This window comes from Nansenia antarctica (assembly GCF_963989245.1).
Source record: "Nansenia antarctica genome assembly, chromosome: 17".
Lineage (NCBI taxonomy): Eukaryota > Metazoa > Chordata > Actinopteri > Argentiniformes > Microstomatidae > Nansenia > Nansenia antarctica.
The window spans coordinates 6,357,679-6,370,401 of record NC_137687.1 but is presented as its reverse complement, the minus strand read 5'-3'; the positions used below and the strand labels follow the sequence as shown (position 1 = coordinate 6,370,401).

General features: G+C 42.8%; 1 protein-coding gene across 2 annotated transcripts in view; it reads left to right on the top strand.

Annotated features, from left to right (window-relative positions):
* Nucleotides 1-2,791: 2,791 nt before the first annotated feature.
* Nucleotides 2,792-12,723, top strand: part of wdfy1 (WD repeat and FYVE domain containing 1) — a gene marked incomplete at both ends in the record, with an annotated part of 25,938 nt that continues 16,006 nt past the window's right edge. Inside the window, 12 exons of one of the 2 annotated variants that reach the window (XM_080547437.1) lie at nt 2,792-2,928; nt 4,642-4,709; nt 4,812-4,885; nt 5,317-5,371; nt 6,166-6,316; nt 7,403-7,515; nt 8,797-8,923; nt 9,186-9,291; nt 9,481-9,582; nt 9,971-10,101; nt 10,342-10,450; nt 10,540-10,735. In XM_080547437.1, the coding sequence (XP_080403563.1) occupies nt 2,792-2,928; nt 4,642-4,709; nt 4,812-4,885; nt 5,317-5,371; nt 6,166-6,316; nt 7,403-7,515; nt 8,797-8,923; nt 9,186-9,291; nt 9,481-9,582; nt 9,971-10,101; nt 10,342-10,450; nt 10,540-10,599 (1,233 nt within the window). Of the gene's footprint in view, nt 2,929-4,641; nt 4,710-4,811; nt 4,886-5,316; nt 5,372-6,165; nt 6,317-7,402; nt 7,516-8,796; nt 8,924-9,185; nt 9,292-9,480; nt 9,583-9,970; nt 10,102-10,341; nt 10,451-10,539; nt 10,736-12,723 lie in introns of those variants that run through there. The other variant, XM_080547436.1, reaches the window with a different exon arrangement.

Genomic DNA, 12,723 nt, shown 5'->3' with positions numbered 1-12,723 from the left:
ACCACTTTGAAGTCTGTCACAACAGAGATTACGTCACAACAGAGATGACGGGTTGTTGCTGGGGTTTCACATTTGGGTATTTTCTCCCGACAAATATAAAAAAATAAAAAATATATATATTTTAGTTGAAATAGGGTGATATTCTGGGCCAGATACTAACTAGTTGTGAACTTGTGATATTACGTGGTCTGGCCGTGCTTGCTGGGAATGTAATGGAGAAACCGAAGGAATAACAATAACGAATTCTCACTCCCCTTCTCTCCCTTTACAATTTCAATACAATAGTTAATAGTCCATGTATTCTATTATTTAATAATAATAATGTACACTATAACATCCACGATAATGAACTAATTAACATCTATCTACCCTCTCTCCACCCCCACCCAGAGAGCTTTGGACTGTCTTGACCTGAACACTTGATCTTTTTGCACATCTTATATTTATATTTATTTATTACTTTTTGCACTATCATGTTGGTTTGCACTGTCTTGTCCTGTCTTGCACCTGTCCTGCGCTCCACTGTACCAAACCAAAGTCCTAACATGTTTACATGTCATGGCATATAAAAGTCTTCTGATTCTGAACAAGCGATCGTATATAGGTTGTAAACGTTCAGACGAACACATCGCAATGCTAAGCGTAGGGGAGCGAGAATCACACTTTTCTCCCCTTAACTTCTGAGTTCGGAGAAAAATAACATGTATTGAAAATATCTGTGTTCTGTGAACGATAACTAGTGGCAAATTGAGACATTAAGATCGGTTTCGTTTTCGCGACTTCGCTTAAGCGCAAGGTAAGCGATCACTTGAAAGTGATGAGATGACAAGTGGTCTTTTTAGTGGAACAGTATTGTTATTGGTGGTTTACTTCTTATTACTCTTTTCCTTGCTTTCGTCAAATAGCTCAAAAAGTCCCTGACCAAAAATGCAATGAATGTGCATGCCACAACTAGAGAGCATCAGTAACTATGGCAGAAAGAATGACCATGATTAGATCATAGGTGGTGCGAGTCTGATTGGTCCAAAATTGCATAACATGTATGATGCACGTCTCTCTATAGGGTGTTCAAGTATAAGAGATCCATTCCAAGATGGCGGAGAAAATTATATGAAAACAAAAAGTAATTGGGCCAGAATGTTCAAATTCTCATAGATTTTGCTCTGCTCGGTAAAGTCCCTGACCAAAAATGCTATAAATGCATGCATGAATGCATGCTACCACTAGAGAGCATCAGTAACAATGACAGAAATAATTACCATGATTAGACCATAGGTGGCGCTATAATAACAAATAGAAAGTCAAATAACTTCACAATGCTGGCATTTCTACCCCGTTGTATGAAAATGTATGAAACTTGGTACATACATGTGTCTTTCCTCATGGGGAACATATTTGCATCAAGAACCCATAAAGTCCGCTATGATGGATTTTTCTGCAGGTGGAAAATTTGGCCAAACTTCACTTAAAATCAACTGTTAGTCAGATTGGTCCGAAATTGTATATGAACATGCGTGGTGCACATCTCTATAGGGTGTTAAAGGATAAGAGATCCATTTAAAGTTATCAGAGAAAATTATATGAAAAGAAAAAAAAATGGCCCAGAATATTCAAATGCTCTGAGAATTTGCTCTGCTTCGTCAATATTTATGGCAGTCCACAGGCTGATCGAGGGCACTACAGTGTGTTACTATGGTGAAGCATTTAAAGATATCTAAAAAAAACAAGGACATTACAGATGTTTGACAGAGGACTTAGCACACAGCCCTGGGCTGTGTTATTATTATTATTTAGCTATTTAAACATGTCAGCCCTGCAAGTTTGTTGACAACCCAACTGACAGATGACAGGTAGTGTTTGTCCTGGGGGAGTGGTTGGGGGGTGCAGTTAACCAGCTATTGTTTTGATTGATTGATTGAAAACTTTATTAGAAGATTTGCAGAAGTAGGTACATGAAAGTACATATTACATACAAGGTCAACTAACAGGATAAAAACCCAAGAAAGCCACTGGCTTATTTCAATTGGGGTCCTTGATTCTCAATTCATCGTTACATGTAAGACCGACAAAACAAACTAGTACTATCTACAAGATAATACAGACAAATAACTATTACTATCTACAAGATATATCTCACCCATTACCTGTTTGTGAAAATGTCTGTGAAAACTTTGAGGCTGAATTTCTCTCTTCGTTGATTTGGGGGGGGGGTATTAACATTCATAACTTCTTCAACTTTTTTCAGGTTTCAATGTATGTAATGTAATGTATGTAATGTTTCTAAATGCTTAAACAACTTTAACGTGGACGTGGCTTTTATTTTGAAGAAATTGACGTTTACACACATTCATAACTTCTTCAACTTTTTTCAGGTTTCAATGTATGTAATGTATGTATGTAATGTTTCTAAATTTCTTAAACAACTTTAACGTGGACGCTTTTATTATGAAGAAATTGACACATTTACAGACATTTGCATGACCGGAAGTAGATGGGCGGAGTTCCACTACACTATTGGAGCTCAGAGAACTTGTAAATGAACATGCGTGTTGCACATCTCTATAGGGTGTTAAAGGATAAGAGATCCATTTAAAGTTATCAGAGAAAATTACATGAAAAGAAAAAAAAATTGGCACAAAAAATATCGCTTTTATTTTGAAGACATTGACACATTTACACACATTTGCATGACCGGAAGTAGATGGGCGGAGTCCCACTACACTATTGGAGCTCAGAGAAACACACAGATGAGAATAACATCAAGCCTAGAAAAACAGAAAACATACTAGCCATGGCGGCGGAGATCCACTCCAGGCCTCAGAGCTCCAGACCCGTCCTGCTGAACAAGATCGAGGGACACTCGGACTCTGTCAACGCTGCAGTGTTGATCCCCAAGGAGGACGGAGTGATCACGGTCAGCGAGGACAGGTGAGAAGGCTTCTGACTCGCACCAATGCATTGATTGTAGCCCGAATCTACCCCGAACATTAGGCTTAGCCAGATAGATGGATCTAGTTGGCCACAGCTCTGTCTTACAACTGTCAGTTCATGAGCTTCTAATGATAAGGTTCTAGAATCTCCGTTTAGAATGATAAGGTTCTAGAATCTCCGTTTAGAATGATCAGGTTCTATCTCCGTTTAGAATGATCAGGTTCTATCTCCGTTTAGAATGATCAGGTTCTATCTCCGTTTAGAATGATAAGGTTCTATCTCCGTTTAGAATGAGAAGGTTCTATCTCCGTTTAGAATGAGAAGGTTCTATCTCCGTTTAGAATGAGAAGGTTCTATCTCCGTTTAGAATGATATGGTTCTATCTCCGTTTAGAATGAGAAGGTTCTATCTCCGTTTAGAATGATAAGGTTCTATCTCCGTTTAGAATGAGAAGGTTCTATCTCCGTTTAGAATGATAAGGTTCTATCTCCTGTTTAGAATGAGAAGGTTCTATCTCCGTTTAGAATGAGAAGGTTCTATCTCCGTTTAGAATGAGAAGGTTCTATCTCCGTTTAGAATGAGAAGGTTCTATCTCCGTTTAGGGCAGTTCAGAGATATTGAGCGTCAAAGTTTTTACATTCCATTATGTTCTGTGAGATGGAACCTTTGTATTTGATGAATTACTAACTCAAAAATTCAACATTTAAAAAATAACACCACACAGGCATTAATAAACACCTAATGGATCAGAGTACAAAACTCAATTTTGACAAAAATGGAGATAGAACCTTATAATTCTAACGTCACGAGTTGTATAGCAGCTATCTATTAGTTGTGCAAAAAGTTTATTATAGCATCTGCGTTTAACATATCTCATTAGTCATAGCAGATTATAACTGTGATTATGGCTATCCGCAAGCGTCTGATTGGCAATATCTCCCCTGTAATACTACTAGGTCTACTCCTAGTCTAGGATCTGGTTAATCCAGTGATTAGGATGGACTTCCTTGCAACTAAAAAGCCTCCATCACGTCCAATGCATGATATTGATTATGAGTACCGATTGAATTTGTATCATCAGTTGTGTTAATTTAGCTAAATAAGGAAATGCGTCTTTCCTAAAATGTCACATTTCGCAATGGGAATAACAAGCCAAGACTCAGAGTAATACACGGGGTAACTTACTTTCGTTTAAGAATAAGAAGAAGGGTTAACAACGTTCCCTTGATGGAACACTTACTACAATTTTCATAATCATTTAGAAATCAAGAAAGTTTGTATGACAATGGAAATGCTACTCTTGGCACCACTAATACTAATAGGACAGTGACTCTGTCTTCAACACGCTGCTGTGCAAATAAAATAAACCTCAGGCTATTTGAAATGGTAGGGCTGAAATTCGCTATATGCAATAATAGATTCAAACCTTCCCTAAGTAGGTCGACTATTTATTCCGTTAAAGGGATCAGTGCATATTTCAGGTAGAACGGTGGAAAAATATGGACGTGTTTTTTAAACGACTCTAGACTCATGCAAGATTGCATTATATTACAATAAGAGTACAGCAAACACCTCAGGAATTAACACGTTTACCTGCAAATAGCCTATTCGGTAACCTCACCCATGTTTGAAAATGTCACGCTGCTCTTTCACACAGGATGTTGAAAAGGTACAATGATGTTTAAATACGACCTTTCCTGTTTCCCCCAGAACAATCCGGGTATGGCTGAAGAGAGACAGTGGGCAGTATTGGCCCAGTATCTATCACACAGTCTCTTGTAAGTTGTAGGTCCTATATGCTAGATAATAGAAGAAAAATAAGACAATCAATTGAAAACGTTGATCATAGATGTGTGTGTGTATGTCTCCCTCCATACCAGCGCCGTGCTCTTGCATGTCGTACCACCATGACAGCAGACGCATATTTATTGGCCAGGACAACGGAGCCATTGTGGTGAGTAGAGTCAAGCCATTGATGATCTGTCCTCATAGTTAAACTTCTATCTAGATCCAGAAAATACCCCTATAATTCTGTTTACGCTGACCCCTGCTAACCCTAATAACCTAATAACTGCATGTCTAAATGTACATTTAACACTAGAACAGCCATGCGGGGGTCATTGACCCCTGTGAGTAAAAGAAAATGTTATATCTTTGCACTCGATCAAATTTCAGGACTCTCCTTTCATGACTTTTCGTAGATATGTGCGTTCTACCACCCAGTATCCTTACATTTTCTAAATCACATCAGGATAAGCTAGTATGAAGCTATTTTGCCATTTTTCTGTGTAGGAAGCAGGGTAATTTCAGGGTAAAAAAGGCACGGCTGTTCTGGTGTTGATAAGAATGACAAATGAGCTTTGTCTGTTTTTGTGGTCCCTACAGGAGTTCCACATCTCTGAAGATTTCAACAAGATGAGCCATGTTAAAACATATCCAGGTGAGATCTGAGAGGGGATTTCCCTGCTTTTAAAAAAGCTCAGGGGAGCAAAATGCTTTCTATGCTCTTGTGTCTCTATTTATAGAGTATATCATGGTGTCATTGTGAATTTAATAAGATTGTCATTGTGTGTGTGAGAGAGTCAACAGAGACTGTTGCACTGAGGTATGCTGGGAGAGGATTTCAAATAGGACTGGGTGGGAGACACAGACCCACAGTGTGTAAAGAGAGAGGAGACATCATTTGTCAGGCCATCTTAGCTTAGCTCATATTGGCATATTGTCTGATTATTATGATAACTCTCCTTTGGTTTTCCCCCCAAAATCCACATGATCTCTGTGACTAACTCCCTAGTAATTTAAACCCTCTTCTCATCACTGAAGAATCCAGTTTCAACATAAGAGCCAGAAAAATATGTCACTGTGCACAAGTTTCCATCTGTTTTTTCCACTGGTTTTCCTTCCAGCACATAGAATTAGTCCAAAATGTCTGGAATGGTTGTAACGAAAGAGAATTTGGACAAAAAGTATTGTAAGTTAGTAAATGAAATTAGTCATTTTAAATGTTTTGTTGTTGCTAATGTATGTCATCCTGGTGCCGCATAAAGATTCAAGTCCTAAAGCCATTACCTTTCCAAATAGCTCCACGAATGAATAAAGTCACTGTTCTATGCTATCTGTTCTATGAGTACTATTTTTGCAAGAAAAGTCAGGAAGCAAAAAACTGGCTGGTGTGTGGGTCTTAAACTCACTGTATATTGTGTTTACTAAAGTGTGCGCATGTGTGTGTCTTAGCCCATCAGAACCGAGTGTCTGCCATGGTGTTCTCTCTGGAGAGCGAGTGGGTGGTGAGCACAGGACATGACAAGAGTGTGAGCTGGATGTGCACGCAGAGCGGCAGCATGCTGGGACGCCACCACTTCGGCTCCTGGGCCTCCTGCCTACAGTATCCTGTCGTATGTGTATGTGTGTGTGTGTGTGTGTGTGTGTGTGTCGGTGTCGGTGTGTGTGTGTCGGTGTGTGTGTGTGTGTCGGTGTGTGTGTGTGTGTCGGTGTGTGTGTGTGTGTGGTGTGTGGGGGGGGGTGTGGGTGTGGGTGTGTCGGTGTGTGTGTCGGTGTGTGTGTGTGGTGGGGGGGGTGGGTGTGGGTGTGTGGGTGTGGGGGTGTGTGTCAAGTCAAGTCAAAGTCAAGTCAAGTCAAAAGTCACTTTATTGTCCCATCACTGGGAAATTTGTATTGGGCTTACACCCCACAGCAGCCAACAAAGAGCAACAGACAATACAGAATGTTAACACACAAACTGTGTGTCTGTGTGTCTGTGTGTGTGTGTGTGTGTGTGTGTGAGTGTGTGTCTGAGGTGTGTGGGTGTGGTGTGTGTGTGTGTGTGTGTGTGTGTGTGCGCGTGCAAACCAGGGCATAACCCAGCCCCCTGTTCTTCTCCAGTATGACTTCCTATCAAACGTAATCCCCTGTCTGTCCAATATCCAAACAGCAGAAGATAAACTCAACATTTCAGCCTAAATCAAGAGCATGCTGGACTTACTTTGGAAAACAAACATTTGGAAAATTGAATTTGACTGACAGTGACAGTGACAGTGACAGTGACAGTGACAGTGACAGTGACAGTGTGTGTGTCTCTGTGTGTGTCTGTGTGTGTCTCTGTTAGGGCTTACACACCGGCAGTTCCGAACGCCGGTTCGCGTGCCGAAACCTCCGAACGTTGGCGCTGTCTGGCGAACGATATACTGGCATACACTGGTATGAACGCGGGCTCGTTCGCCAGACAGCGCCAACGTTCGGAGGTTTCGGCACGCGAACGCGAACCGGCGTTCGGAACTGCCGGTGTGTAAGAGGCCTGTGTGTGTCTCTGTGTGTGTCTGTGTGCGTGTCTGCGCGAACCAGGGCATAACCCAGCCCCCTGTTCTTCTCCAGTATGACTTCCTATCAAACGTAATCCCCTGTCTCTGTCTGTCTGTCTGTCCGATATCCTACCTGTTTATTTCCCCCCGGTCTTCCTTGACTCCACATCCAGGTATGACAATGAAACGCAGCACGCCTTCGTGGGCGACTACTCAGGACAGATCACCCTACTGAAACTGGAGAGGCAGACGTACTCTACCATCACCACACTGAAGGGCCACGAAGGTACAACAGACACACTGATTTGATTGATTTTTTGATTTGATTTTGATTGACACACACATCCACATGACAATATGTCTCGAGGCTTGTGGCAGACAGGGATCCTGTGATTGATCATATGAGAGAAGACCTCAACCTCATTAGGAAAGTGAAGTACATGTTGGAAGCAGACCTGACATAATGGGGCCAAATAGTAGGATTTGCTAAAAAACAAAAGCTGGGCTGCTTAGGTGGCGTAGCGGGTTAAGCGTTGACCATGGAACCGCAGGGTCCCCGGTTCGATTCGTCCCCGAACCGTCCCCGGTTCGATTCCGGCCGGGGACATATCCTGCATGTCATCCCTCCTCTCTCTCTCACCCATCCTTCCTGTCTAAATCTCTACTGTATCTGTCAATAAAATGAAAAAAACTGCCCCACTCAGAAAAAAATACTTTAAAAAATAAATAAAAGCTGCCTGCAAAGACAAGCATATCTCCTCTTTCTCTCCTGTCTGGAATGACAGACCATAATGCATCCATCCATAGTGACAGGGAACACAAGCTCGACAATTAGACTGCCTCACATACACAGTACATCTGTCCATCTGTTTACCTTGATTACACACGTTATCTGTGGCGTCGAAAACAACCACAGCAAAAAGTTGATTCTGATACTGTAGTCTACAGTATTGTGCTGGTGTTCTGGTCAGGCTCTAGTTATTTCAAGAACAGCCTAGCAGACAATGGGGGAGTGATCAAGCATTCCTTGAGGAAATAGCACATTTCACTGCTTTGATGTCTGTTGCGATTGTGTCCCCACCCGCTGGGTCTGTAGCTTCACTTATTACTATACTGTACTGTAGTCACTTCCCCATGACTCACCACACCACAATCATCTGACTTATTACTGGTGGTCACATGATCATCACCAGACTCTATTATTCTGTAACTCTTCTCTCTCTCTCTTTCAATTTCAATTTCAAAGGGCTTTATTGGCATGGGAAACATACATTTACATTGCCAAAGCATGTGTGAAGATAAAAAAAAAGAATGTAATGTACATACTAGAATAAATAAATAGATTACATACTAGATTACAAATAAATAGAAAAAAATAAGCAAATTTAAAAAAAAATCTCTCTCTCCCTCTCCCTCTCCCTCTCTCTCTCTCTCTCTCTCTCTCTCTCTCTCTCTCTCTCTCTCTCTCTCTCTCTCTCTCTCTCTCTCTCTCTCTCTCTCTCTCTCTCTCTCTCTCTCTCTCTCTCTCTCTCTCTCTCTCTCTCTCTCTCCCCCCCCTCTGAGACAGGTAGTATCGGAGCTCTGTGGTGGGATCCCGTCCACAGGTTGCTGTTCTCGGGGGCTTCCGATCACAGTGTCATCATGTGGGACATCGGGGGCCGCAAGGGCCGCACACTCCTGCTCCAGGGCCACCAGTAAGGCGTGTGTGTGTGTGGGGGTGGGGGGGGCAGCTCTCTGTAGCTATCAAATCAAGTCAGCATAGTTCCCTCCTACGCTCCATCATGCAGTATGACATAAGTCTCCCAGGGTATTTTCCGGAAGCTCACGCAAAACCTTTCCACACATTACCCCCCCCCCCTCTCTCTCTCTCTCTCTCTCTCTCTCTCTCTCTCTCTCTCTCTCTCTCTCTCTCTCTCTCTCTCTCTCGCCCTCTCTCTCGCCCTCCTCTGTCTCCAGTGAGCGAGTGCAGGCGGTGCGCTACCTCCAGCTGACCAGACAGCTCTTGTCGTGCTCTGCAGACGGAGGTATCACAGTGTGGAACATGGACACCCCCAGAGAGGAGGTACAGTGCAACGAGTACAGTGGAACATGGTCTCAGAGATCCCTGCTGTCTTCTCACTGGGTGACTGAGCTTTTACCAGCTCTCTACTGCCCTCTGCTGCTGAAGGGAGGGAGAGAGTAACCTCATCCACTACTCTTATCTCTCTCTCTCTCTGTCTGTCTGTCTCTCTCTCTGTCTGTCTGTCTGTAGGCTCCTCAGTGGTTGGACAGTGACTCCTGTCAGAAGTGTGAGCAGCCTTTCTTCTGGAACATCAAACAGATGTGGGACTCTAAGACGATGGGACTTAGGCAGGTGAGTGTCATCTACGACGACGTCACTACTTTTGAGACATAACCTGTGAGGGCGAGGGCTGATGTACTTTGCTTTAAAATGTGATGAAATGTGTCATGTTTATCTTTGTACCATTTAGTGACACCATGTCACTTAATATGTACCATATTAATTGTAATTGACTAGGGGTGCCCATATTTTTGCACGCCACTGTAGGCTGTTACCTATTGACCTTTACATTTTGGGCATTTAGCAGATGCCTTATTCCAAAGCGACTTACAATCAATACATTTGACTAAGCAAGTGAATCATCAATCCACCAGTCGTAGCAGGAAGAGTAATCTAGCTCAGGCCAGCGGCCGTTGGCAGTCGTGGTGACCCTTGGCTAACGAGTGTTTCCTGTGCCCAGCACCACTGCAGGAAGTGTGGGAAGGCGGTGTGTGGGAAGTGTAGTTCCAAGCGTTCCACGTACCCGGTGATGGGCTTTGAGTTCCAGGTGCGAGTGTGTGACGCCTGCTATGACACCATCAAGGAGGAGGAGTGAGTATTACCACTACTAATAATAATCATTTATTACATTTCTAAAGCACTAAAATATCTATTTTAATATATTACCTCTCCTTTGTCTCCTACTCATCATCTCCTCACCTCTTTACTTTCGGCTTTTTGTTCTCCTCAAACGTCTGACATTCTTCGTGTGTGTGTGTGTGTGTGTGTGTGTGTGTGTGTGTGTGTGTGTGTGTGTCTGTGTGTGTGTCTGTGTGTCTGTGTGTCATTCAGCCGGACCACCTTGGCGACGTTTCATGAAGGGAAACACAACATCGCCCACATGGACATGGACCCGTCCAGAGGTCTGATGGTGACCTGTGGCAGCGACCGCATCGTCAAGGTAACCCCATTAACACAATAAGTCCCTCGTCAGACAGTGAGCCATACCTTCTTATGGAAAAAACTAAGATTGTCTCTCTATTCCACCAGATCTGGGATATGACGCAGGTGATTGGCTGCAGCACAGCAACCGGCTTCTCCCCGCGCTGAATGACCCTGCCCCGCTATTGGCCGCCAAAACTCCGCCCCTAGCTCTACAGACCGGTGACTCTCCTGGGGGACTGCAGTTGTCGTGGAACAACTCCTCTCCGCTTTCTTCATCATTCTGACTCCTCCCCCCCCCCCTCCCCCCTCCCTGCCCACTTCTGTGCCCCTGTCAATCTCTACTGAATGTTTGGCAAAAGACTTTGTGTCTCAGGTTTGTGTCAGTCGCAGTGTGTAACCGTCCAGTAGAGCTGTAAGCATGAGAGAGAGAGAGAGAGAGAGAGAGAGAGAGAGAGAGAGAGAGAGAGAGAGAGAGAGAGAGAGAGAGAGAGAGAGAGAGAGAGAGAGAGAGAGAGAGAGAGAGAGAGAGAGAGAGAGAGAGAGAGAGAGAGAGAGAGAGAGAGAGAGAGAGAGAGAGAGAGAGAGAGAGAGAGAGTGTCTTGGTGTTTTGTTATGTATGTATGTTAGACATGATATTGTTTCTTTTGACATGGTAGGCCAGCACTTATTCTTTTTGCACTATAACATGGGATTACTAGCACCCCTGTTCCACCGTTCTCTGCAAACATACACAGACGATCCTCCCTCCTCCTTGAATTGTTATTATGAGACTGACAACACAGAAAGACAAACGTTTATCCACCTTTGTGTGTATAATGTGTACAGTAGCAGATTTAGTGTGCTTATCGCTTTATTTATCCTTCACTGATCATAAGAGGTCAGTCTCACTCACTCTCCCCCCCCTCTCTCACTCTCTCGCTCTCTTTCTCTCTCTCACTAGACGGCCTTAAACTCACCTGTTTGTCTCAGGAGGTCTACATGGAAGACTCTTATCAGAGGGCAGGGTTGTACATGCCAGGTGTGAGTTATTGCCGTGGTAACTGTCAACCCTAGAGAAACAGTAAATTTCCCCAGATTTACTAACATGTACAGATAGAGTATATAGTCCTATAGTCCTGAAAGCAAAGACACATTTACTCTGTTGCCTTTTGCGATAAGTTAAAACGTTTTTTTGGTGTATTTATGACAAAACAGCGTAATGTTTTGAACAAGATTGGCTTTGTTTCTCTTTGAACAAGCACTTAGGTACTGAGTTGGTACTTTTGAAAAATGTAAACGTAGCACTACAAGCTCACATGCTTATGGAAGTTCTCTTCCATTGTGGGATAGTGGGTGAAATAGGATGCTCTGTGTGTTTCCTCCTCCAAGGCCTTACGAGAGGGGGGATGCACCAAGCATTCTAGAACCCTCTCAATTCTCTGAATACTCATACTCTGCTCATACTCACTCATACTCTGCTCTGTAGCATATGATTCACCTAAAGCTCTGTCAGCCCTCCACACCAATACATAGACTGTCTCCAACACTATTTACTCTCTTCTACTTTTTCTTTCTGTTGCACACTTTCTGTTGTGGTTTCAAGAGCAGATATTGTATTTAAAAACAAACAATCAAACTCCCAAATTGAAAAAGTTTGTTTTCTATGCGGTTGCAATCGAGCTGCGTAGCATCCATAAATCTGTCAATATTCTTTGCTGATTTGTGGTTACGATAGAGACTAACGCTTGCCTTATTGTAGGTAAAAAAAGAAAAGAAAAAGAAAAGAAGAACTTTAACATTGGAATTCCTGATTTCAAATGTAGTCACATTCCAGTTTTGATCAGATAGTATATATTTGTAGTGATTGTATTTATGATAATTGTTTATGGTTGTTTACTTCTTGCTTTAGTTGAGAGATTCCGTTGGTGACGGGGACAGTGATGTCACGCAGGATGATGTAATTCATTAGACATGCCAACACCACTGACAGATCTTCTCGTGTCACAGAGGCCACATGAGGACATAATTAGGAGATATGTCATTACACACAGAGACATGGTGATGTCATACAGAGAGGTGATGATGTCACACACAGCCATCAGGGATATGCAGGGTAGCTAATGGAGATGCTTTGCTATAGTACAATCAGGATTTTGTCTGATGATGAAAATACAGCTCTGATATTCAGTAACGACATCAGGAGCTTCATTCACTGCCCCTCTATGATCTTTGAAAGATACCTGCTCATGTTATATGAGATGATCCACTGTAGGCTAGTCCCAGTGCCTCTGCTCTGTAGTAGATCCACTG